This window comes from Drosophila nasuta, chromosome 3, assembly GCF_023558535.2.
Source record: "Drosophila nasuta strain 15112-1781.00 chromosome 3, ASM2355853v1, whole genome shotgun sequence".
NCBI classification, from domain to species: Eukaryota; Metazoa; Arthropoda; class Insecta; order Diptera; family Drosophilidae; genus Drosophila; species Drosophila nasuta.
This window is the reverse complement of record NC_083457.1, coordinates 33,272,452-33,295,458: the sequence shown is the minus strand read 5'-3', so window position 1 is coordinate 33,295,458 and position 23,007 is coordinate 33,272,452. Positions and strand designations below refer to the sequence as shown.

The 23,007-nt window shown below is 34.5% G+C and overlaps 2 protein-coding genes across 3 annotated transcripts; one reads left to right on the top strand and one right to left on the bottom strand.

The window, feature by feature from the left end:
- Positions 1-760: 760 nt before the first annotated feature.
- LOC132791049 (uncharacterized) lies at positions 761-21,729 on the bottom strand. 2 transcript variants are annotated; one of them, XM_060799831.1, is made up of 3 exons: positions 21,643-21,729; positions 1,922-2,120; positions 761-1,354 (listed from the first exon to the last, which is right to left on the bottom strand). In XM_060799831.1, the coding sequence occupies exons 1-3, from the start codon at positions 21,710-21,712 to the stop codon at positions 1,168-1,170; spliced, it is 456 nt and encodes a 151-aa protein (XP_060655814.1). In that variant the 5' UTR covers positions 21,713-21,729; the 3' UTR covers positions 761-1,167. The 2 variants fall into 2 exon arrangements, with proteins under 2 accessions (XP_060655814.1, XP_060655813.1); XM_060799830.1 differs by lacking the exon at positions 21,643-21,729 and adding an exon at positions 6,465-7,158.
- On the top strand, positions 15,946-18,346 carry LOC132791048 (probable cytochrome P450 312a1). Its single transcript, XM_060799829.1, has 3 exons — positions 15,946-16,839; positions 16,894-17,453; positions 17,511-18,346. The coding sequence occupies exons 1-3, from the start codon at positions 16,205-16,207 to the stop codon at positions 17,852-17,854; spliced, it is 1,539 nt and encodes a 512-aa protein (XP_060655812.1). The 5' UTR covers positions 15,946-16,204; the 3' UTR covers positions 17,855-18,346.
- Positions 21,730-23,007: the final 1,278 nt, after the last annotated feature.

The following is a 23,007-nucleotide window of genomic DNA, read 5'->3' as shown; positions in this document are numbered from 1 at the left end:
TAACTAGTTAGCGGAAAAAAATGAATTTCCATTACTATTCCACAACTCTACAAAAATGTATTGAATTTAACTTATGTAAAAACTGCTTTTAGAAAGAGCAAAATTTAAAAGTTAAAAACCTTTTTTAAAATATTAGTGCTCTGCATATTCGCAAGCTCATAGCTACACATAATTTTTCTATCTATTACCAACTTATAGTTAATAATCATTTAAAGAAAGCCATTAGTTACTGTCCGAAAATAAATACGCCTCATTACAGACAACTAAAGTAATATTTTAAACATTTTTCAATATTTTTACACTTCCAATTACGTTGAGAAAGTCATTGTTTCGCTCCCAAGCCAGCGAAGCAGAAACAAAGCGCAACTCATTTAGACGGGGCGATTGCATAATTGCAACCAATTGAAAGTGTAAACTCACTGTTTGGATTTCATGATTATGATTTGGCCACATTATTATTACAAAAAGCGAAACAAAACAAAAAGAAAATCATTTTTAATCACAGTCCAAAGTGTTTAATTTATAAATGATTTGAATTATGACCTTCGATGGGAGTTCCAGCCGTCAAATCGATATTTCCTAGGCACTTGGCAAAATGCAATTAAAAAGCATTTTCCGAATGCATTTTGAAAGTTACAAGACAACGAGTCGTGACGATGTAAAGATGACTTGGCATCCATAACACAACTATATTCATATATCATTAGCAAAATGTGCAAACAAAACATAAGATAAAAGTACAAAAAAAAAACAATTCAGATTCAGACTATAACAATATGCATTTATTTACAAATTGCACACGCTCGTCGCACTTACATTAGGCACATAATGTTTACAAGTTTAAACAAAAAACTAACGTACACATATATGTAATTGAGATAGACTAGCCACACTTAAATGACTACTTAGGACACACTTACTATAAGCTAATAGATACAAATTGCAAATTGTCACATCAGTCATGCCTCAGCCTACGAACTGAAGGCACTTTTATTAATCAGCAGCCAGAGGCCGTCGTGTATGTGTGAGGAGAGTGGAAACAAATTATAGTACAATAGTTCATTTTTTTTTCTTTCTGGGCCCAGAGATGTGTGTGTGTGTGTAATAATTATATATCCTAATCACTTAACATTACTATGATCACAATTAACAAAGTGTGCGTGTGTGCTAAACGCGCACCTTGTAGCTCAGTTTCATCAGCTTCTTTGAGCTGATCGGGCAATTTGGCCAGAGATTAGCACAGCCCATTGGACCATGTAGATTGTCGGCTGTATGTCGCATCAGTTCCCCCATATGAGCAGCAAAATACCATTTGCTCGGCGGCATATTCATCATCCAGGGCATGGTGGGTGATCTGTTATTAAGAACAGAGAAAAACAAACGGAAGTTAATTACAAAATACACAAATAAAAGTTATTATAGTCAGCTTGTTTCGTGCGAGGTTGTGATCAGAATTAACTTGGCTAGCAATTAGCCGGTTCAATAGCAAGGAGAATGTTAATAATATGACAATGATTACTCAATGTGCAGCCTAACACATTTTTACAGTTTTCAAGTCGCTTCGCTCACCTTCGACTCAAGTGCGAGGTTACAAAACAAAACAACTTGATCTCTCTCCCTCTAGTTGTTGTATTATGTGTGCAAACACAGCTTGTGTGACAGGGTTAAGCTATTTTGAGGTAGGTTAAGACTGTCTCTCTCACCTCTTACAGCACTTTGTCACTGCTGACTCAACTTGCTTCTTACTAAATTTTATATTTGTAACATTGACGAAACTCTTTTGTCACAAGTTCAATGCACGACTCGGCATTCCCCCAGGCCCAGGTGCAATATAACTGGACATTGAAGTCGATGTCAAACGAGTTAAACCACAATTTCAAACAACTAATTACACACTCCTCTTTCTCTTATCATAACTCACCTTATCAAGCGCAGCAATTCCCTCTCCTTTTCACTCAACTCATATTCTGGCTTTGCAGCCAATTCACACAACATTTTGGGTAAACAGGATTCTTTGATCGTATCCGTTAATTGTGATTTTGTCTTTAGATTCGCTCCCGTCACAATTCCTGTGTTGAGCTTCAATGCTGCCGCTGCAGAGAACTCGTCGAAGTCATGCTCTGAAATTGTTTAATAATAATTAGTAAATAAATTTAAAAAAGAGAATTTAAACTGCGTCTTGGCATTGCAACCCCAAAAATACTAGAGAAGCTACTTTTTAATTAATACTTCAAGGTAAGAGGATTTTTAATTATAATGACAATGACATGATAATTAATTAATCGTTATATGTTATTTTAAAGTTGTTATCTCTCGGCGCTTAAAAAGAAATTCCTTTTCAGAGTATACAAAATTAATGCTAAGCTAAATAAATTGTCGAAAGTAATCAACGAAATAAATGAGCAATTCTTTATTTTTAATTGTTTGCTTTTATCACATTTTCGAATTGTTTTCGATCACTTTAAATAATAAACATCTACACAAATACGAAACTGGAAAATACATTTTATACGCAAATAAATATGATACAAATGCGCAAGTTCTGCAGACAGCAACATTTTTACTGAATACAAAGTTCTGAGACTTGGCAAATATTGAAATTGAGTTTCAAAATATTTGCACACTTGGCGCTTAGCAAAGTGAGCGGTCAACCCGACGATACCATATACATAAGTATTTTACTCCCCCCAGCAAGGTCGAAACGTGCGATGAACTCTGAATAGCATTTTTTTTTTTGCGTTTTTGTCTAGTGTTTTAAATGGAAATTCTAGCAAAATATTTGCTTAGTCATTTGGCGCTGATATTTAGTTAAATTAATTATGCTGTTGAATAAACATTAGGTTTAAGCCTCGATCATAGTTGCCAGTAAATGGCAGTTATTGGCAATTAACAAGAAATCAAAAAGAACGATTGGCGTAAATGTTTTAACACCTGAACTTTGTACGCGGAAAAAGAGTCGAATCTTTCCCCCTTCCCCCTTCTCTCTTCCCTTAATCCAATACCTCAAACCAAGAAAACCAACTACTTACTGGGTGGAGACTTGTTTTGCGGTTACTTATTTATTTATAGCCTTGTGCATGTGTTTTAATATTATTATTATTTATTATTATTGTCTTCGCAAAGAAAGCCAGCGAAGCATAACTAAGTAAGCAATTTAAATTAAAGCTGCTGCTGCCTTTCGGCTAAAATAAATATCCAAATGCAACGAAATTGAAGCCCGGAAGGCCGCTAAAATTAAACATTATGAAGTCAACTTTTGACGTGAGAAACGTTGTTAATTTATTTGAAAAACTACAAGAAAAAAATGCTACGATTATTTGCGTCTTTAGATTTATCTACTCAATAATTCTCTTGTTAATCTATTCACTAACAAATAAATTCGAATTCGCAATAATGATTTCCATTTGATTAACATTTGCATCATCAACTGTATCAAATATCTTTATCGCAATCAAATGGGAAAAAATGCCGATAAAAAATGCAGCTGCAGTGTTTGATTTTATTAAACAAGTCGTCAACGTGAGTAAAATGCAAGCTCTGCATGTTTATCACGCACTGCTTTTAACCGTAATGTGGTCTTGGCCAAATCGAAAGAAACGTGAAAATCATGCCAAAAGGCAGAGAACGTGCGGTATCAGTGAATGGAAAAAATGTAAACAGAAGACCCTGATTAACTATTTTTTTATTTACTATTCGTATTTTAAAAGCCTGGCGTTTTACATGTCGTTAACACAGATATTATGAAACGGCAGATTATTTTCGATAGGAGGGCACATTCGTACTTTACTATACTCTCGATTTCCGTAGAACCCGTTTTCAGGTTGATAAATTTTTATAAACCGGCGCTTAAGATGCGATTACGTATTAAAACCGGTTAAGAGCACCGGCAACGCGAGACAACTTCTATCTACTAAAAATCGGTGTGGAAACGACAACTACCAAAAAAAGAACTGTGCATTGGCGACTCGAAAGCTGTTCAATAAATTAAATAGCACACAAATTAAGTCAATGCTTTGCTTATATTGTTGATTGGCTTCTCAACTTCCTGTTGGCTTGGACTCTACAAGTATTTCGACTTTGTCTAGACAATGTGCATGAAATTTGAATCTGAACTATAAAGCGACAGCGAATTATCTGGAAATAGTCTACATTTTTTTTGTGTTTTCTTTGCTCATTTTCCTCTTTCCTGCTACTCTGGGAAAGTTGAGTTGCAGTTTCCCACACACTCACAAAAGATTTGCAAGGCAGGCAAAGCTAACAACTTTGCTGATTTTATTACGTGAAGTTTATATTTGCCAGGCATTTTTCCACTTTCACCTAAACCCACAACAGCAACAACAACAACCGCAAGCAAATCAAGCCAGACGGAGATCATGTTAATGACCTAAGCTAAACATTTGGAGGTATTCTGGCCAAGTCTTTAGGCGACCTCAAGTTCGCGAGCAATCGAGAAATTTGTTGCTCGATTGCCTCGAACTGCACTTTGACTTTCGATTGATTTCATTAACATTTTTGTGTTTGTTTTTATTGTCATTCGAGGTTTCGAGACCCGCGCTCAACTTGTGGCATTCGTTACATAAGGCTGAATACGGTATTCACATTCAAACATTGACGTCTCTTATATCACACTTTCCTCCGCTAGTCGTGAGTCCCTCTCCCATCATAATGCTATGCAAATCTTTGGGCCATCGAAAGTGGTTACAAATATTTTCTCGCATTGTTTTTGTTTATAAAACATAATCGAACCACGGAGAGCGCTTCAAACATATGTTTTCCTTTTTTTGCTTGCCCGTGAATACATGTTAAATAATATTATTTTTGTGTTAATTTTCTGCGAGGCCCTCTCTTGACATTTATTGCGTGACTTTTTGAAAAGAAACTTCAACAAATTAAATCCGGTTAAGTTGACGGCAAGAAAGGCTTTTAAATAAAAACGAATCCGAAAGTTTAATGTGACATATCAAACGGGTCCTATAAAGAGGACACTCAATTGCGAAACACATGTACGCTCTATAAAAAAGTTTATGACGCGACGTATGGAAACTTTTTGTTCGAGCAATTAAATGACCACCAAAATTTACAACCTAACGTCGAATAGAAAACTTTCCAGCATAGTAATGATATAATACCAAACCTGAACTAAGCTGACTCATACGACCATAATTTGAAAAACTTTAAAGACATTCTTTAATTCAAATAATGTTTGTTAATAATTCCTATTTGGTTGACTGTTTATTTTGAAAAAGCATGTAGGAGGGGAATTTTATTCCTGGAAAGAAACTCTTAACCAAATTAATGAGAATTTCTAATGGAATATACTGAACTCAAAATAATGATTGCATTTTAATTGCTACTCAATTTTGAAGTGACTATCTAAAAAAAGATTAATTATTCCTATCTAGTTTGGGAATATTTAAAACTGTCTCAGAGTAATGATGTTATTCAAAGTAATGATATAATACCAAAGCTGAACGAGATTCTTTTCAAAAACTTTAAAACCTATTCGTTGATAGAAATAAAAGTTGTTTTCCAAATTGACGCTTAACTAACAGATGAGCTAACAATGAATATTTCTATTCTAAACTCATAATAATGATTGCATTTTCATTCTATTTCCAAACAAAATGCCTTTTTAAACTTTGTGCGCATATACTAATAAAAAATGATGTCCAACTGTTTTGGGAATATTTAAGACTGTCAGAGCTAAACTAAATCATAGAAATTGTATTCCAAAGTAAACACTTTATTAACCAAATTTAATTAGCAGTTCTAATTGTAAATGCAATTCTATTTTCAACTCAAATTCTTTAAACTTTGTGCCACATCTAAAAAAAGATTTCTGATGTCTAATATGATTTGAAAGTTATTTTTAACGCACTCTGTCCATTAAATTTGTTAATTTTAAAAACGTTTTGTCAAATTGCTTGTAAAAGTAATAATAATATTAATGGTTAAGGCCTCAACTAGTCGATTCCGGGTAGCAGGCACAACACATTTATTAATGGTCTGCTTACACGTGATGTCAGCTGTTGTATTTTTTCCATTTTTTTTCGGATAGAGCAATGGAACGAATACAACGCGAGGGGTCTCCATATATAAATCGAAATTGACCTTGATACGACCAAACAAAGCGCGACTTATAAGACGAAACAACAACAACAACAAAAACAACAACAGCAAAGCGAGACAAAACAGTCAAAACAACAAAAAACGACAGCGGAGGTGAGTTTATGAAGCCAACCCATAAAAAAAAGAGACATCAGGTATTTTGCAATGCGATGCGCCAAGTGTGTAAAAATTTGCGTTGTAAATGCCAAAATAACAAAGTCAGAAAAATTCAGAATTTGTAAACAAGTCGAGGGAAAAAGTCAAGAGTTAAAATTTGCGTAAAAACCCAATTCGAAAACAGAAAATTGAATTTTGCAATGCCAGCACAACAAATGGGGAAAATGTCATTCACTCACCTTCGCCTATATCGATTTCAGCATTCTTCTCCGGAAACTTTCCAGCAGCAGCTGCCGGTCCAGTGGGCGCTCCACCACCCTGGAGGGGATTATCATCGGGATTATCCGATTTAACGCCACGCACACTTAGACCGCCGAAGCCAACGAGATCGCCCACGAGGAGGAGAGTGAGGATGCCAAAGATCATGAGGCGGCAACGCCAAGCGGTGTCAATGAGCGCCATTTAACCGTTATGTTTTTTATCACACGTGCACTTAAATACTTTTTTTCTTTTATTTCTTGATGTTGTAACACGTAACTTTCAAGAGACACTGCACAAACACCTCTGTGTCTTGTTGTTGTTGAATTACAGAAAAATTATCCGTTTGACACTTGGCTCAATGAAAACTTGTAAAACGTAAAAAAATGAAAGTTGGGGAAAAACGAAAGTCACGACTTGTGGTGATTTTTGTGTTGTTGTTTGTGGTGTTTGAAAAACGTTTTCAAATTAAACGTTAGCTGTCTTCGATAACCGCGATAGCTGCTGTTGCTGAGTGTGGCAATTAAATTTGGCATTCAAGCGCAGACAACACGTTAAGACTCGCAAATGTAACTGTGAATCTGCGCCAAACGAAACGAAATGCAACCGAAACAAAACTCGCGACCGAGCGATGAGCGTCCAACCTCGAGGCTGCTTTCAACTGAACTGAACCAAACAAAAAACCAACAAACAACAAACGCTCCGCACTCGCAGCTCACAGCCCAGCTCAGTTGCGATCAAGCTGAGACTCGACTGAAAAACAGCTGACAGCTGATACTCAGCAGAGAGGAAATCAAGAGAGAGAGAGAGAAAGATCATGTGAGAGAGCGCGTGTTTGTTACCTGCTGTTCGCTAAGTTTTAGTGCCCACTGTTGGTGTTAATTATATGCGACACATATACCTTTAAGCCAGTACTTGCTGTACTCACAAGCGTCGTATTTATGGATTGGACACAAACTTGGTCCCCATTCGAGTTCGATTACCTGAACAGGCGAATGCCCGCCTCATTGCACTCACTGATATTACCGAAGTGCGCTCTCTGTTTAGACAAACAAATTTGAAAAACAATCAAATTTAGTATACATCAAAGTGCAACTCAAACAGATAAACAACACCCAAAGCCCTTAAACGTATTTTGTTAATTTGCTGTGCAATACATTAGTTCAGATGTCAAATAACACAACGTAAATTATTATATGTACAACAATTTCAAATATTATTTGTATTAAATTAAATAAATTAGATCATTGTCAACTAAAGCAAATTTAAAATTATAATAAATATTCATTTCAATTATTTAATTTTAATAAAAATAAAGTAAACTTAAAAAAATTTTAAATTTAAGTAAATGAATTAATTTATATGCCAATTAATACAACATTAATGTTATAATAAATATTTACTTTAATTATTTAATTCGTTTGAAAATAAAAAAAAAATAATAAATAATTTTGATTTAAGATACCACAACATAAATGTTCTTTGAAATACATTGATCTTTAAATCGGTTACTTACCTTGATCATCTAATAAAAATTTTAAAAATAATAAATATAATTGATGCTCATCTATGTACATATATCACATAATTTAAATATCATATTAAATATTTCTAATTGTATTTGAACTTAATCAAATATAAAAAAAAGTAAGAAAAATATCATAAAATTAATATTCTGATAAATGATTCAAATATTAATGGTATTATTATCATATCATTTAAAATTTATGAAATGAGTTGGAATATAAAATAACACAACATATGTATTATATAAACTTTTTTCGAATATCATTTGAATTATTTAACTAGAAATCAAAATAAAAATGTTTCAAATATTTATGAATATTTTATGTGCATAAATATTATACGCAAGCTTAGTTTGGTATCGCCATTTAAAATATTACCTACTTAATAAAGTAATAATAAAATATTTTGATTTAGATCATAGCAAAAAAAACAACCAAAACATCTTCTTTAAAAGTATTTTAATACGTATTTTAATAACATAAATATAAAATGTGTCAAACAAAATAATTTAGAAAATTTTTAAATCAATAAAATATTCCAATTTATTTATTTATTGGGCTGAATATTAAAAATAACAACACAAGCATTTAACATTTTGTCTACCATAATTTTCTATTATTTATTTATTATTAGTAATTTAACAGTCACTTTTTATAAATATTTATAATTCTAACATAATTTGAATTTACTTTTACATTTTGAGATTGTTATTATTTTAAATATAATGGAAGAAACTTCAAGAATATCAAAGTAAATACAAATGTAGTACATTATTAATAGCCGTAATTGTTATTACGAAAATGAAGCAAGGCAAACCGTAAACTTCCTATATTACAGGTTCTAACCACAGCAAAGTAGAAACCACTCGCAACCCAAGTCTTGAGCATTTATAGCCCAACAAATTGCACAGATAATGATTCAAAAACTAATAGCACAACAAATCTCGTAAAGCGAGCTTGCCGCGGTAATAATAATAATAGATAAAACATATGCATAGACAGTGGCTGCTAATGGCATGCTGCTGTATGCATACTTCTCGCAGCACTGTACGCACACGGGTCAATGGTCAATAACTGCCTCCATGGCACAAGAGAGTTTACTCACGTAGGCCACGTAATGTAAATATTTGGTTAAATATTTTGGAAATGTTGCCAGTCCTAGACAGCTGAAAGTTGTAATCGTAATACTAGCTGTCAGCAGGTAAAAGGTCAGAGATTGAATGTTTTATGATTGCATTCTCATTACCTGGGCAAATCCATCATCAACAAAAAAAGAAAATCACAACCAGTCTGACCCTGTCAAAGTGATTGAGTGACTGCTGAGAAGAGGCGGCGATTGCCAAACCTGCCCGAGAACAAGAAGCCAACTGCACAACTTAAATAACCGGACAGTTTGTTTTAGTTGTAAGTTGAGTAAACGCAGCAAAACGTAGCCAACAATCACCCAAATATAGCAAATTAAAGGTAATAACAAGTACAACAACAACGACAACGACAGCGACAGCGACACTGACAACTTTAAGTGTGGCACGATTGCAACTGCAACCAGCAACTGTTCGAAATTGACTTGCAACCGTGGGTTAAACTTGAGTTGTCGCTAGCGCAACTAACGGTAGATAACAGCCAAGTTAAATGCGAAACTGGTAACCAATGTGAACCGCAGCCAACTTTGAGAACAACTGCCACAGATATCCAGCAACAGATTACGTTCGCCTTCAAATTGCCAATGCCGCCAACGTCCTTCAATTGCAAACTCGTACTCCAAGTCGCAGTCGCAGTTCGCTTCGCAGTCGTTGTAGCACTCTCATAATACAACGCTATGGCTTGGCCAAACACAAGCAAAAATGAGAGAAGAAGAATAATAACTGAATGAAAAAAAAACACCTTTAAACATTTTGTGCAGCAAGCTTTATTCATATAGAAATGATTACTCGACTACGAAATGCGCTGGAAGTAAAATGGGACTGCTCATTATACATTTTATATTTAATGTTGGGTTCCTATAATATTTTTAGTCAAGAAATGAGATAAAACTAAAATTGGAAATTTAAATTCAATAAGCATGAAATTTAAGTTTTGTAATCATAATAAATTTTGATGCAATTTTGTGTAAAGTAAAATTCCAAAATTAGCTTTTATACGCTTAAAAATGAAATTTTGTAAACATAATAAATGTTTATTTAATTTGATCTTCCTAACTAAACATTTATATTTGTGGGATAGTCACAAAAATAGCTTGATGTTAAATTTGAGATTTAACTTTAATAATCTCTTACAAAAATAATAATTTGTTACTTAATTTTGTCTTCCTAACACAACATATAGTCTCAAGAATTAATAAATGTCAAATTCGAGATTCGATTTGAATACGACTAATTAATAATATGATATAATATCTCTAAGTAAATCGCCCACCACTGCTTTCTTCTCTTTTAACACTTTGCTCATATTTCATGCAACCCTTACTTACCTCAATTGCTACAGGGTATTAAAAAAAAAAAAGTACCTACGAAACAATTTTCGCGTCGAAGGTTAACGGCAAAGTAAACGCCAAAAAGATTAAAAGAAGACAGAGAGAGAGAGGGAGAGAGAAAAAACCAACTTCATTGCTGTCTGCGCAACGAGGCATAAGGCTAAAAAAATATTATTTAAAATAATAATTTTAAATTTATAATAATACCATAAATAAGTAAGCACATGAACTTCCCCTAAGTGAAGTCGATTAAATGTTGTGGCATGCGGTGTTGCGGTTTCTTTTCTAGACCATAATTGTGGCATATTTGACCAGGGGCCAACAACATTAACACACACTTTAGATATGCCCAAAATGCTGACAGCATAAATGCCAATCTCAATACATCAACGACTAACTAGTAGCTAATATATAACATTATAAGAAACGAGTTCAATAATTTATGAATATGAACAATGAATAATTTGATGACGTTAAACTTTATGCGAATTTTATGCAAAAAGTTGAACTCTATACAGCACTATTATATATAAAATTGTTCACTAAATATACTCCTCATTGCAATTATTAGATCATTTTTACTTATACTTATATACTGAGTTCATATTAACATGTAGAAGTTGTAGAGTCACTTTGAAAGTTCAAGCTTGCATTAGGGTACAGTTTTAGATTCATTGTTACAGTTTACGAAGTACTGAACATTTTTAATGAAAAATCATAAAGAACGAATTTGACAGAACAATAATTTAAATTAAATATTTAAAAAGTCATCAACAGTTGCAGAGTCACTGCTCGAATACTACAGTTTTAAAGAAATTGAACCTTATGCAAACCCGTATCATTCATGAGTTGCAGAAATTCAAGTAAGCCTAAGCAGCTCAATTCAATTTCTTTGCTAAAAAATCGGGTATTCACTTCTCACCACATCATCAGTTCTCGATTTATAAATAAAATGTGAATGGTTTAATGCAATGCATGACCAAAGCGATTTTCCAGAATTGATTGCACAGCAAGAAACAATGAAAACTTGTATTCACATTAAAGTTTCAGTCTGGCAAACAGACAAAAACCCGAAATTAATCCCAATCATACAGAGCTTGTGAAATGTGCTGCCAATTTGTAGCTTTAAAACTGTGCTATTAAGTTGTTTCGCTAATTTAATTAAAGCGATCAATTAAAGGCATTTAATTCCTTTTAGCCAAATGCATTTTGTTAGCCATGTCAATTAAATTATATACTGCAATAAAATACGCAAATGGAAAACTGTTGCCCACACTTTCTATTTAGGTAGTCGTAGTAATAAAAAAGAGGGAAGCAAGCGGAAACGGAAACGGAAGCGACGCGCTCGCTTTGGCTGGCGGCTTTTTTGGCTTTCACAACCACAACTAACACCTCAGAGTTGAATGCAACCCTAACTTCGCCCCCTATTTGCCATACAACCACACACACAACCCCTGCGGTGCCTACTTACAACATGCTGTTAATTTATGCTAAACGCATCGCGTCTTTGCATTTAATTGTGAAATTAAATTTGATGCGATTAATGTTGACACAAGACGCGATTACTGCAAACCCTGCGGTCGCATTGAGGTCTTTAGTTGCTGTTGCTGCTCCTTCCGAATACCTCGTAATTTCGGGAAGCCACATTGGATGGCATATCATCTTCGTGTTTGCCTAAATTATCACTGCAACTAATGCTCGCCTCTTGAATCGCAGACCCAGAAGCGTTGCATAAACAATAATTAAATGTAGCCAAATTAAATTTTACACACACACACACTCACACAAGACACCAAAACACAAAGTGACAGCTGGGCGGGGTCCAGGACAGCTCGGTAGAAATGCCCAGCATAATTATGTGGTGTGTGTGGGTGTGTATGTGTGTGTGCTTGTGTGTCCTGATAATGTGCAGTTTAATTACAGAGGTCTACATGCTCACCGACAACAATAATAACAAGAAAACAATGCCAATGCAATGCAACGAACTGCAAATACTTTACAATGAAAGTAATTTTATTCACAATTTATCTTAACGATTATGAGTAAATTTTGTTAAGAAATATTTACGAAAGTAATCAATAAAAGCATGATATGTATTTTAAGATACCAGTACGTATATTTTTCAATAATTAATGTACAAATTTCTTTAACATTTATTTACAATCTTATCGATATTTACTAAGACAAAAAATGTATTTTTGAAGGGAAGAAACCAATTGTGAGTTCTTCTTTTAAGCAAAAATAATTCTTTGTCATTTATTTACAATAATATGTACTCTAAATAGCATGAAGAAATTATTATTGAAATTTGCATTACATAAGCAAAAGGAGATTGAAATGTATTTTGAGTTACTAGTGAAAAAAATGAGAAAGTTTTCATTAATTCGTGTTTATTCCATAAAGTAAATATTACTTTACATATAATACTATTTTCATCATTAATTTACAATCTATCTTATCGATAATTATGAAAAGAACGAGCTTGAAATATATTTTAAGATATCAATAAAAAAGTTGTGATACATTTTTAATAATTTTTTGTTTACTCAATAAAGTCCACATCAGTTGGCAATAAAATTATTTTCAAACATCATTGCAATTCTATTTTATCGATAATTATTAAATTCCATAGAGCAAATCGCCATTTGTGACGCAGAATTCTAAGGTATTATGTGTCATTAAGTAAGTCGTTGTATTCATTATAATATATTATAGTAGGTTTTCTATATTATACGTTTATTGTGTGAGTAGACAGCTCCAACTAAACCAGACGCTATTTGCGCAAATTTGTCAATGGAACTGCACACAATATTTATTTACAACGAACCTTATTTTCATTAAGCAAAACAAAACAAATTTGCCCAAAGCTAATAGACAATACAAATAATGTTTACAATATGAACAATTTGTGCAGCAATCGTACAATAGATGAAATTGATTTATGGTTTAGTTTTAGCAAACTGAATGGCAAAGTTATGATACCCTCATAAATGTAAAATATTGTAATAGGCAGGTCGACATCTTTGCATAAATTCAAATTAGTTTCAGCCGTGTCTCTGCTGTCCCCTTCCTTTCTCTCTCTCTCTCTTTCTCTCTCTTTCTTACTCACTCCTCAACACTCTGTTGTGCATTGCTCGCATCACTTTTAATTTTGTGTTTGAGACAATGTTCCTTGAAGCTGTCAGTTACATAACTGTATCTACATCTGATTGTTCGTGTCAGTTGTGTGCAAGTGTGTGTGTGTGTGTGTGTTGGGTGTTTATTTGCATTCACTGTTTATTGGCATCCATTAGATAATGGAATTTATGTCGAGCATTTGTTGTGCCAGACTCACTTGCTGACAAAATGGATTCTGTTTCGTATATGGCCTAATCAAATTGTTAATGTTTAATGGATAATAAAGATAAACAATATTATTTGTCATACTATTTATTTGTAGTATAAATTTTGTACACACAAAATCTGTGAGTGGCATTCTCTGAGAGTTTGCCGCTCGTTGATTTGCATTTTGCATTTTGACCAACTGTCATTGCATTCATTCATTTAAAAACTTCAACATTTGCATATCAATAGAGCCAGAAAGCTGTTCAAAAAATATAAAATGAAAAAAAAATACTATATAAAGGTAGGCCAGGCAGGATTGTGTATTTACACTAATTAACACAAAAGTTACAGCGCACAAATAAACACGAATAATTGTAATTAATGCGCTTGTATGCGAATCATACTCATATCCATATCATCATACACTCGCATGGAGTACTATAAGTATATTCATTTGTATATTCATAAAATTGTATGCTGAAAATATTATTATTTGTCTGCTCGTCTCTCTCTCTCTCACTCTCTTCTGCCTACATTTCAATTCAATATAAATAAAATGCAGACGGTTCTCTTTTCCTCATGGTTTTTTTCTTCTTCATTTTTTTTATATATTGTAAATGCAGAGGACTGCGGCAATTTTTTTTATCGTTTTTTATTTTAATGAAAAGTGCAAATAAATGGCATAAATATGAGTTTAATTAAAATTATTATGACATTTTGCGTACGAAATGAATCCAGAAAAAATAGTGAAAAAACTCTCAGATATTATCAGACAAAGCGAAACGAACCAAAAAAAAAAACTTGGCAAAATCTTTATTGTGATACTAATTAATACAGGATTTTTGACTGAAGTTGTAATTAAGAATATATTTAAGATAAAATATGTATCTAATAGTTGTCATTACCGTATGTGTATGTTTTTATACCCGGTACCCATAGCGTAGAAAGGTATTATAACGTTGTGCCTGCAGGAAATGTGTGTAGCTGGCAGAAGGAGGCATCTCCTACCCTATCAAGTATATATAGTATATTCTTGATCAGCGTCAACAGCCAATGATTAAGCTAAATCCAAGCTACTTTGTCTCATATTCTGATATATTTTTTACTTTAGCGGTACTTAAAATGCAGTATTGATGTACCAAGTAGTATATTCACGACATATTTTTAGTATATTTATAGAAACTGTTTTTTTTTAATGAGTAGCTGGTATCTCAGAGTCCAGCTCACTCACCTGTAGCTTTCTTTCTTGTTATATATATTTAATAAGCATGTAGTCTCTTGATGTGTCTAAGATTTACGTCAACAATGATAGTTTTCATAATTTGATATTTGCCACACATGGCAAAACATGTTCGATTTGATGGAGTGCAGAACAAGTATCATACTGAATCTGCCGGGTAGTTCCCAAGTATCTGAAGAGCTATTCGAGCCAAGTGCGATTCTGTTTACGGTTTCAGCCGTCCATCAGTCTCACTCACTCGGGATGAATTTGTATGCATTGGGTGCGACAGCTCATCAAATTTATATATTTTGCAATAATCATATTGGTACTGTTTGTTTTGAGTAATTTTTTATACGCTGAGTGGAACGGATTCTATAGTATCGTAGTAGACAACGCCTTGACTTGCATTACAGATACCCTTTCATTGGGGTATACAATAAGTGATAATGATTGATTGATCAATCGATCGAACGACACCTCAACTGAATATCAAGTAAATTTAATAGTTTTGTGCAGTTTTCTTTACTCTGTTTATAGAGTCTGCTCAGCATGCATTTTAAAGTGTCTAGAATTGACTTCATTTAAGTAAGTTATTGACAATTTAAGCAGGAAGGAGATTCGCTTTATCAACAAAACGATTTTTGAAGTAACTAAGTTGGATTGATATTGTAGAATTAAAGTCTTTGTTGTTCAACTTTAAAATACTTTTCGATTTTATTTCTTGTTTATTTTGTAGAGCATTTAAAGTGCGTTTTAATAGAACAAGCTTCTCATTCTTTATACTATATTATTTGTTTACATTTCGTTAATTTTGCTTGAGAGGATCGAACACAAAAGATCGTCAAGCTCTTCCAGACAGACAGCGTACTTAAGCGCTGCTTCTGGCTGACAATAGGTTCAATTCGGTTTCACATCTGAACGCTGGCTAATATCACTTAACCTGCCGCAGCTTTTGGCTAATAACGTTTGGAACCTACGCTCATTAGTTTTCGCAAAAATTACATAATCATTTACTTTGAAGCTTACTTAAATACATTTATATATATTTTGTTTTCCTGTTCTCTTGATGATCAATCGCGACAGTGTGTGGCTCGAGTGTTTGCTTCTGGCTGTCTCATTTAAATTCGCAAATTTGCTGATCGATTCGATCAGTTGAATGAACGAACTCAAGCCACAATGATCGATTTGTCACTTTTTATTTGGCTACTGTGTTGTGTCTTCATCGCCTATTTGGCATATGCAATTCAATATCACGTGCGAATTAATCGTTTAACCAGCAATTGGCCAGGACCTCCATCCTGGCCCATCATCGGGCATTTGCACATCTTCGCGCGCATCATTGGACCGCGTCCTTTCAAGCGTGCCACCGAGCTGATCAACTGTCATCTGAGGGAGCATCGCGGTAAACTTTGGCTGGGCACAAAACTCTATCTCTTTGACTGCAATCCCAAGGATATTCAGGCACTTTGCAGTGCTCATCAGCTGCTGCAAAAGACTTCCGATTACAATGTTTTTGAAAATTGGCTCTGCGAAGGTCTCTTCACAAGTGGCGTGGAGAAATGGACACATCGTCGCAAAATGATTGCGCCAGCCTTTAACTATAGCATGATAAAGCAATTTGTGGTTATCTTTGAGCGTCAAGCGCGTATTCTGGTGGAGAGATTGTCCAAATTGGCCAAAACCAATGAACCTGTGGACTTTTTTCAGTACATCAGCTGTTATACGTTGGATACCATCTGTGAAACAGCCTTGGGCACAACAGTTAATGCACAGTCAGGGCTAAAATCGGACTACTTTGATGCGGTTAGAGAGTGAGTATGAAATGATCTAATTAAACAACACAAACTAAGAACTTTCCTTCCTAGTATTGTACGCATCATCGACTATCGCTTGAAAAACTTGTTCTATCGCAGCAACTGCATTTACAATCTCACAGCTTTAGCTGCCAAGGAGCGGCAAGTCATCAAAATACTACACAGCTTTACAGAAGGCATCATAAAGCAACGCCTTGAGCAACTCAACTCGGATTTGGCCAATCGGAATTATGGAACAACAGAGAATGCAGATTTGAGTGAGAAGCGGACGCTTAGCTGCTTGGACACTTTGTTGCTGGCCAGAACTCCAGATGGTCAGCCATTGCAGGTGAAAGATATACGCGAGGAAGTGGACACAATAATATTTGGTGGCTTTGACTTGACTGCGGCAACACTAAAGTTCTTCATGTACAACATGACCATGCACATGGATTATCAGCAACTGTGTCGTGAGGAGATTCTACAGGTGTGTGGCAAGGACACAGGCGAAGCCATCACTATGGAGCAACTATGTCAACTGGAATACCTCGAAATGTGCATCAAGGAATCTATGCGCATGTATCCTTCAGGTCCCATCACAGCTAGAAGAGCCACAGCCAATTGCACAATCAGTAAGTACAACTATTCATAACTTATATTAATAGAAAATTAACTCTTCTTCTTTCCAGACGACTTTTTCATACCAAAAGGTAGCGATGTCATCATTTCACCTTTGTATATGGGTCGTTGCAAGGACTTCTTTCCGGATCCGCTTGTCTACAAGCCACAACGTTGGACACGCGACGCAGAACCAAAAATAGAACCTTCCACTTTTCTGCCATTTATGACGGGCGCTCGCAGTTGCCTTGGCCAACGCTATGCGATGGTCATGATGAAGCTAGTGTTATCGCATCTGCTAAGAAAGTATTACTTTGAGCCAGTTGGCGAGCGACAAGAGAAAGCGCGTCTCATCTTTGTCATGACTTTGCACACCAAAAATCCCTATTACTGCAAAGTGCGTGCCGTTGATTAGATTAGTCAGAGAATATATATAGGATATAGCTCGAGATCTGTTAGTTATTAAGTCACATTTAAGTGCTCTTTAAGGGTTGGCTGTATTTGTTTGGCGAACCTTTTGTTAAGCCCTTATCAATTCGCTTCGCCTGACTCCATTCACGATACGATTTTTCGTATTGCATACTTCGCGGCGCACACAAATTACGCATTACATTTCCGTTTTTAATGACGACGGCGACGCCAACGCATATAAAAAATGATGTGTGAACACGCTGATCGACTATGACCTACCCTGTTTTTGTTAATATGAATATTTCTTAGCAAGTATAACCATTTGAAATAAGAATAGAATACGAATAAGAACATTATAACACAATAACACTCATTAAAACACAAACATTAGCTTCTAGCGGCCACAAGATGGCGCCAATTTTCTTTTTAGTGGAAAGAAGTTGTAATATTTATTGTTTGTTTTGCCCGACTGCCACGACAGCAAAATACGATCATGTTTTATAGAAGAGTTCCAAATAGGTCTCACTTTATGAATCTCTGAATTAATATCATCTTACTGAATCATCTTAATGAAATTCGAAATCTTATTGAAGTTCTCGTAACTTACACTAATCTTTTCTAAGTTATATTAAATCGATAGATTTGAATACGTTTTCTACGGACAAATATTTTATAGCAAGATTTTAACATTTAAAAGATCTCTATGTCTGCATTAAGTCTTATATTTTTCTATATATACTTTTGCACAAACTTTTCAAAATTGTGTCCATACCCTTTAACGCCCTCAATCAATGGGCACAATTCGAACAATTTTCTGGCCTTTTTTGTATATTTTTATTATTTGAGGAACGCGCGTTCGTCTAGAAAATAATTTGCTTTTTTGCCCCGATTTTTTATTGTGCGCGCGCTGCGGAAAATCAACAAACATTTCCTGCCAATGATGCTCTGTGTAATAAATAAAAATACATAAAGCAAGCCCAATCCAAACCGACGCCATACACACATATCCTCCCGTCATATTCCGGTGCAAATTATGGCTCGTTGCCTGCTTATTATTACGATACGACGACGACGATGACGACGCCAACGTCGGCGCTGGAGACGCAGCATCGCATATCCTTGCTGAGCGCATAAAATGCAATTTATTTAAATAAAAATCAAGTTTAATTTGCAGTGTCGTAAATTTTTGTTCGTTCGCATTGAATTTCACGCTTTTGTTAACAAGCGCATAAAAGTTTTTTTTTGCCACTGACAACTGATAGCATTGAATGTAAGGGGTAGAAGGAATGCTGAGCGGGAGGCGAGCCGTGAAAATAGTAGAGATAAAGTGCAGTGAACTCGTTGAGTGCAGACTAAAACTTTCTCAATTGGATTGGAATGCTTAAAAGGGAAGAAGCAACTATCATTATCACTTACTAATGAGGCTTAGAGTTGCTCAAAGTATTTGAAGGAACTAAACTAAGTATTTGAAGGAACTAAAAAGTGGCAATTAAGTAACTTAGGTATTTATTTTCTAAAAAAATAAGAATGTTGGAAAAGACACTATTCACTTCTTATTCATTATTGTGAACAATTATTTTTGTCTATTAAAGAAATTGTTATTCAATTTTATATCTATATTGACCTAAAATTCCCCACTTTAAATACCTAAATCTATAAATTTACTCCATATTTACATTCACAATTCTATATCTTGATTCGAATTACACGACAACCACATTTAATAATTTTTATTATAATCTCTGTTGACTTAAACTTAATCTATAAATTTACTCAATTTATATATTCTCAATTATGTATCTTAATGTTTAAAAATTAACTTGAAGACCTTAATTACATCCCATTTTTTACAATATTTTTATTCTGCCAAAGTTTACTCAACTAGCCCCTTAACTCTTCTCAATCTCTGCTCACATGAAGAATTTATTTCAAACACTACCATTATTAATAAATATCCTTTTCTATTTTGACTTCAAAGTGTCTTAGTTTACTTAACTAAATCATCATCGTATAATTTTCAACTATAAGCATTTCAAACTTAAATTAGTAAATATAACTAAGCTTTTACTTTAATTTTCTCACTTCGCCATTTTTAATCAATTTCATTTTCTATTTTTGGTTTAAAGTGTCTTACTTTACTTAACTAAATCTTCAACTCTTTTCAATTTCTACTTTTAAAATTCTGTATCTTAAAGCCGTAAAAACAACTCTGCTGTTACATCAATTCCATCACTTTTATGAGGCCTCAATTGCATTGGCATAATGTAACTCGATACCGTTTCCTTAAGCGAATTGTAACACGTGATTCAATTTCATTGATCAATTTTAATTGATTGCTTCAATCGGTTTTGTCAATTTTACTTTTAGATTTTCCCTTTTCCCCATTTTAATGTATTTTCATGGCCACTTTATTTTCCGCTTGTTGTTCTGGTTATTTTTCTTATTTTATGTTGCTTTTGGCAATTCAATTCTCGATTTTTATGGCTTTTTAATGTGCAAATGCAGCTACTCCTTTTATTTTGGCGCTGCCTTCAACCACCCCTTTATCACTATCTCTCTCTCTCTTGTTCGCATTTGTAATTCGACTCCTAAATGTATGCTACGATTTTTATGTGTTGTTACAGCTAGTTTATGTGTTGCGAGTTGTGTTGTGATTTGCCAAAGTCTGGCATATGGGCAAGGACTTGGCCTTAAAATAGACTATTAAAAACTTACAGCTGCAGCTTTAAGCTGCAAGTTAAGGGCAACACTAATTAGCGTTAAACTGAACGCTATCGGAAGGAGCCAGCGGCCGCAACTTGCAACAGATCCCAAACACAAACAAACACACACACACAACCATTGGCCATTAGCCATGGCACAATATTGACATAATCGACTTTCAGCTGACGCAGAGCACACAATTTGACCACAAATGAGGCTTAGCCTTTGGGCAGCAGGCAGCAGGCAGAGGCAGCATTACTTCAAAGCGACCCAACCATGATAGCCCACCTGCCTCAAATGGCAACCGCAAATGCGTCGCAGCTTGCATGCTGCATGCTGCATGCAGCAAGGTGGCAGCATGCAAATGTTGTTGTTGCATCACAAAACAATGACAAATGTCCATTGACCATGAAGCGAAGCTCCTTAACTTTCACCGCAAAGACAGAGACACAAAGGTCTCTCCCTCTTCTCAATGTGAACTGATTAAAATGATGAAAATATCTTGGCACATTGAGCCTGCCCCGAAGGCATACAAAATTAACAGCCCAAAACGGAAGGCAAACAATAAACTTATGATGATGTTTCAGCTGCTGCTGGACATAAAATGTTCGTTGAAATGAGGAAAAGCGCAATAAAACATTTTGCCAGACGACGACGGCGAAGGCGATTTCATGTTATTTTAATGAGCAAAAAGCCGTGAAGATCTGTGAATTTAGATAAATAAAAATATGACAGCTGCGAGTGCCAAGTGCCGAGTACTCATCATAATTAAAAGTGAGGCTCGGGCTAGCAATAAAAACTGAAGGATTCATATGGATAATTAAGTTATGGCTGGTGTTAAGAGTGGGTTAAAGCGTGGCGGGGTGGAGGGGTTAAGGGTTCAACGACAATGTCAATAAAATGTCCAAAAAGATCGTAAAATATGTAGGCCATAAAAACATAACTGGACTATGAACATTTATGCATAATTTGTTTATATTTTTTAAGCCCACATTTTTATGATTTTTTAATTTTGCAAGAAGTAATTACAAAATGGCAGCTGAAAATGTTTAAAGAAATTAAAAGAAACTCGAGTTAAAGCAGACTTACCTTTTTTTCCATTTCCATTTCTAAACTCAAATCTAAATGCAAAACAGCAACGTGCGAGGGGCGGGAACATTGGCTAATGCAATTAAGAAGTCTGCAAGTAAAATGCAAGTATAAAGTAAAGGAAAAAATTAGCAAATATCTAAAAGGGTTACGAGACTAAAGAGTGTAAGAGAAAAAGCGGGAAATGTCCAAATTACAAACTGTGTGTTGTGTGTTGTGCTGTGCTGCAAAAATGTCAAGTTAAACTTTTTATGCATAGCAATTTTGGCCAACAGACAAACAGCAGCTGTCTTAGGTGGGTTGGCTAATTACAGTGCAGAGTAAACAACATAATAGAGAGCGGAGAAGAAAAATAATATAAATAAATGCAGCGGGGTGCAAGGAACCTTTGAGAGAGAAAACAAAACCGTAACCTGGACTCGACCCTCGAGAGTTGCTACTAAGACGTTAAACAGACGCCACACGAATGCGAAGCACGTCCAAAACCAACAAAACTTAAAACAGAGAGCAACAAAAGCAGAAAAGAAAGTAATACAGAATTAATTAAAACAAAAATTGCATACTGGAAATTGTATTTTATTAAAGATACTACGACTCCATATCGAAGATGTCAGCACCAACTGACGCAAACAATAACTGAATGCAACTGCAACAACATAAACTTTCAACTGTAACAGAAACCAAACACAAAACTGTTACCACAGTTCCCATTGGGTTCGTGTTTCATGTTTTTGCATAAAACTTCTTTTTTTTTTAGTTTGTAAACATTTTACAAGGCAACCGCCGCCGCTTCCACTTGAATCTAACAAGCAAAAGTTAAACGCAAAGTTTACATTTGGCCAACGACAGCAGCAACAATGTGGCTAACAAAACTCAAAACTCAATGCATATCACACAACAACAATTGTGCACACACATTTCAGCCAAAAAGCCATATGAAAAGTTGGTGAACAACAAAGTTGCCAATGAACTGAGTTTCAGGCAACAATCGAATGCCCAAAAATAGCCAAAAGTTAAGAGAGGAAAAGGTGTGGAAAGTTTCGAAAACTGCGAGCAATTATACACTCGAGAGTATTATAATTTGATTGGGAAATATGCAACGCATTGAAATGGTTGTGAGATAATATTTTGAATACTTACTTACCATACAAAATGTGTAAGAAATTTATAAATTTACTAAGGAAAATCATAGCTAACTTTACACTTCTTGAATTGAATACTAAAAGTGCAATTTTGAAGACTAATAAGATAAATAGACTAATCAGATTTACTATAAAATACATGTATTAAATTTAAATAATAAAAAAATAGTGCATACTCTATGAATTCATTAAAATAAGATCTCTATAATTGATAAAAAGTAAT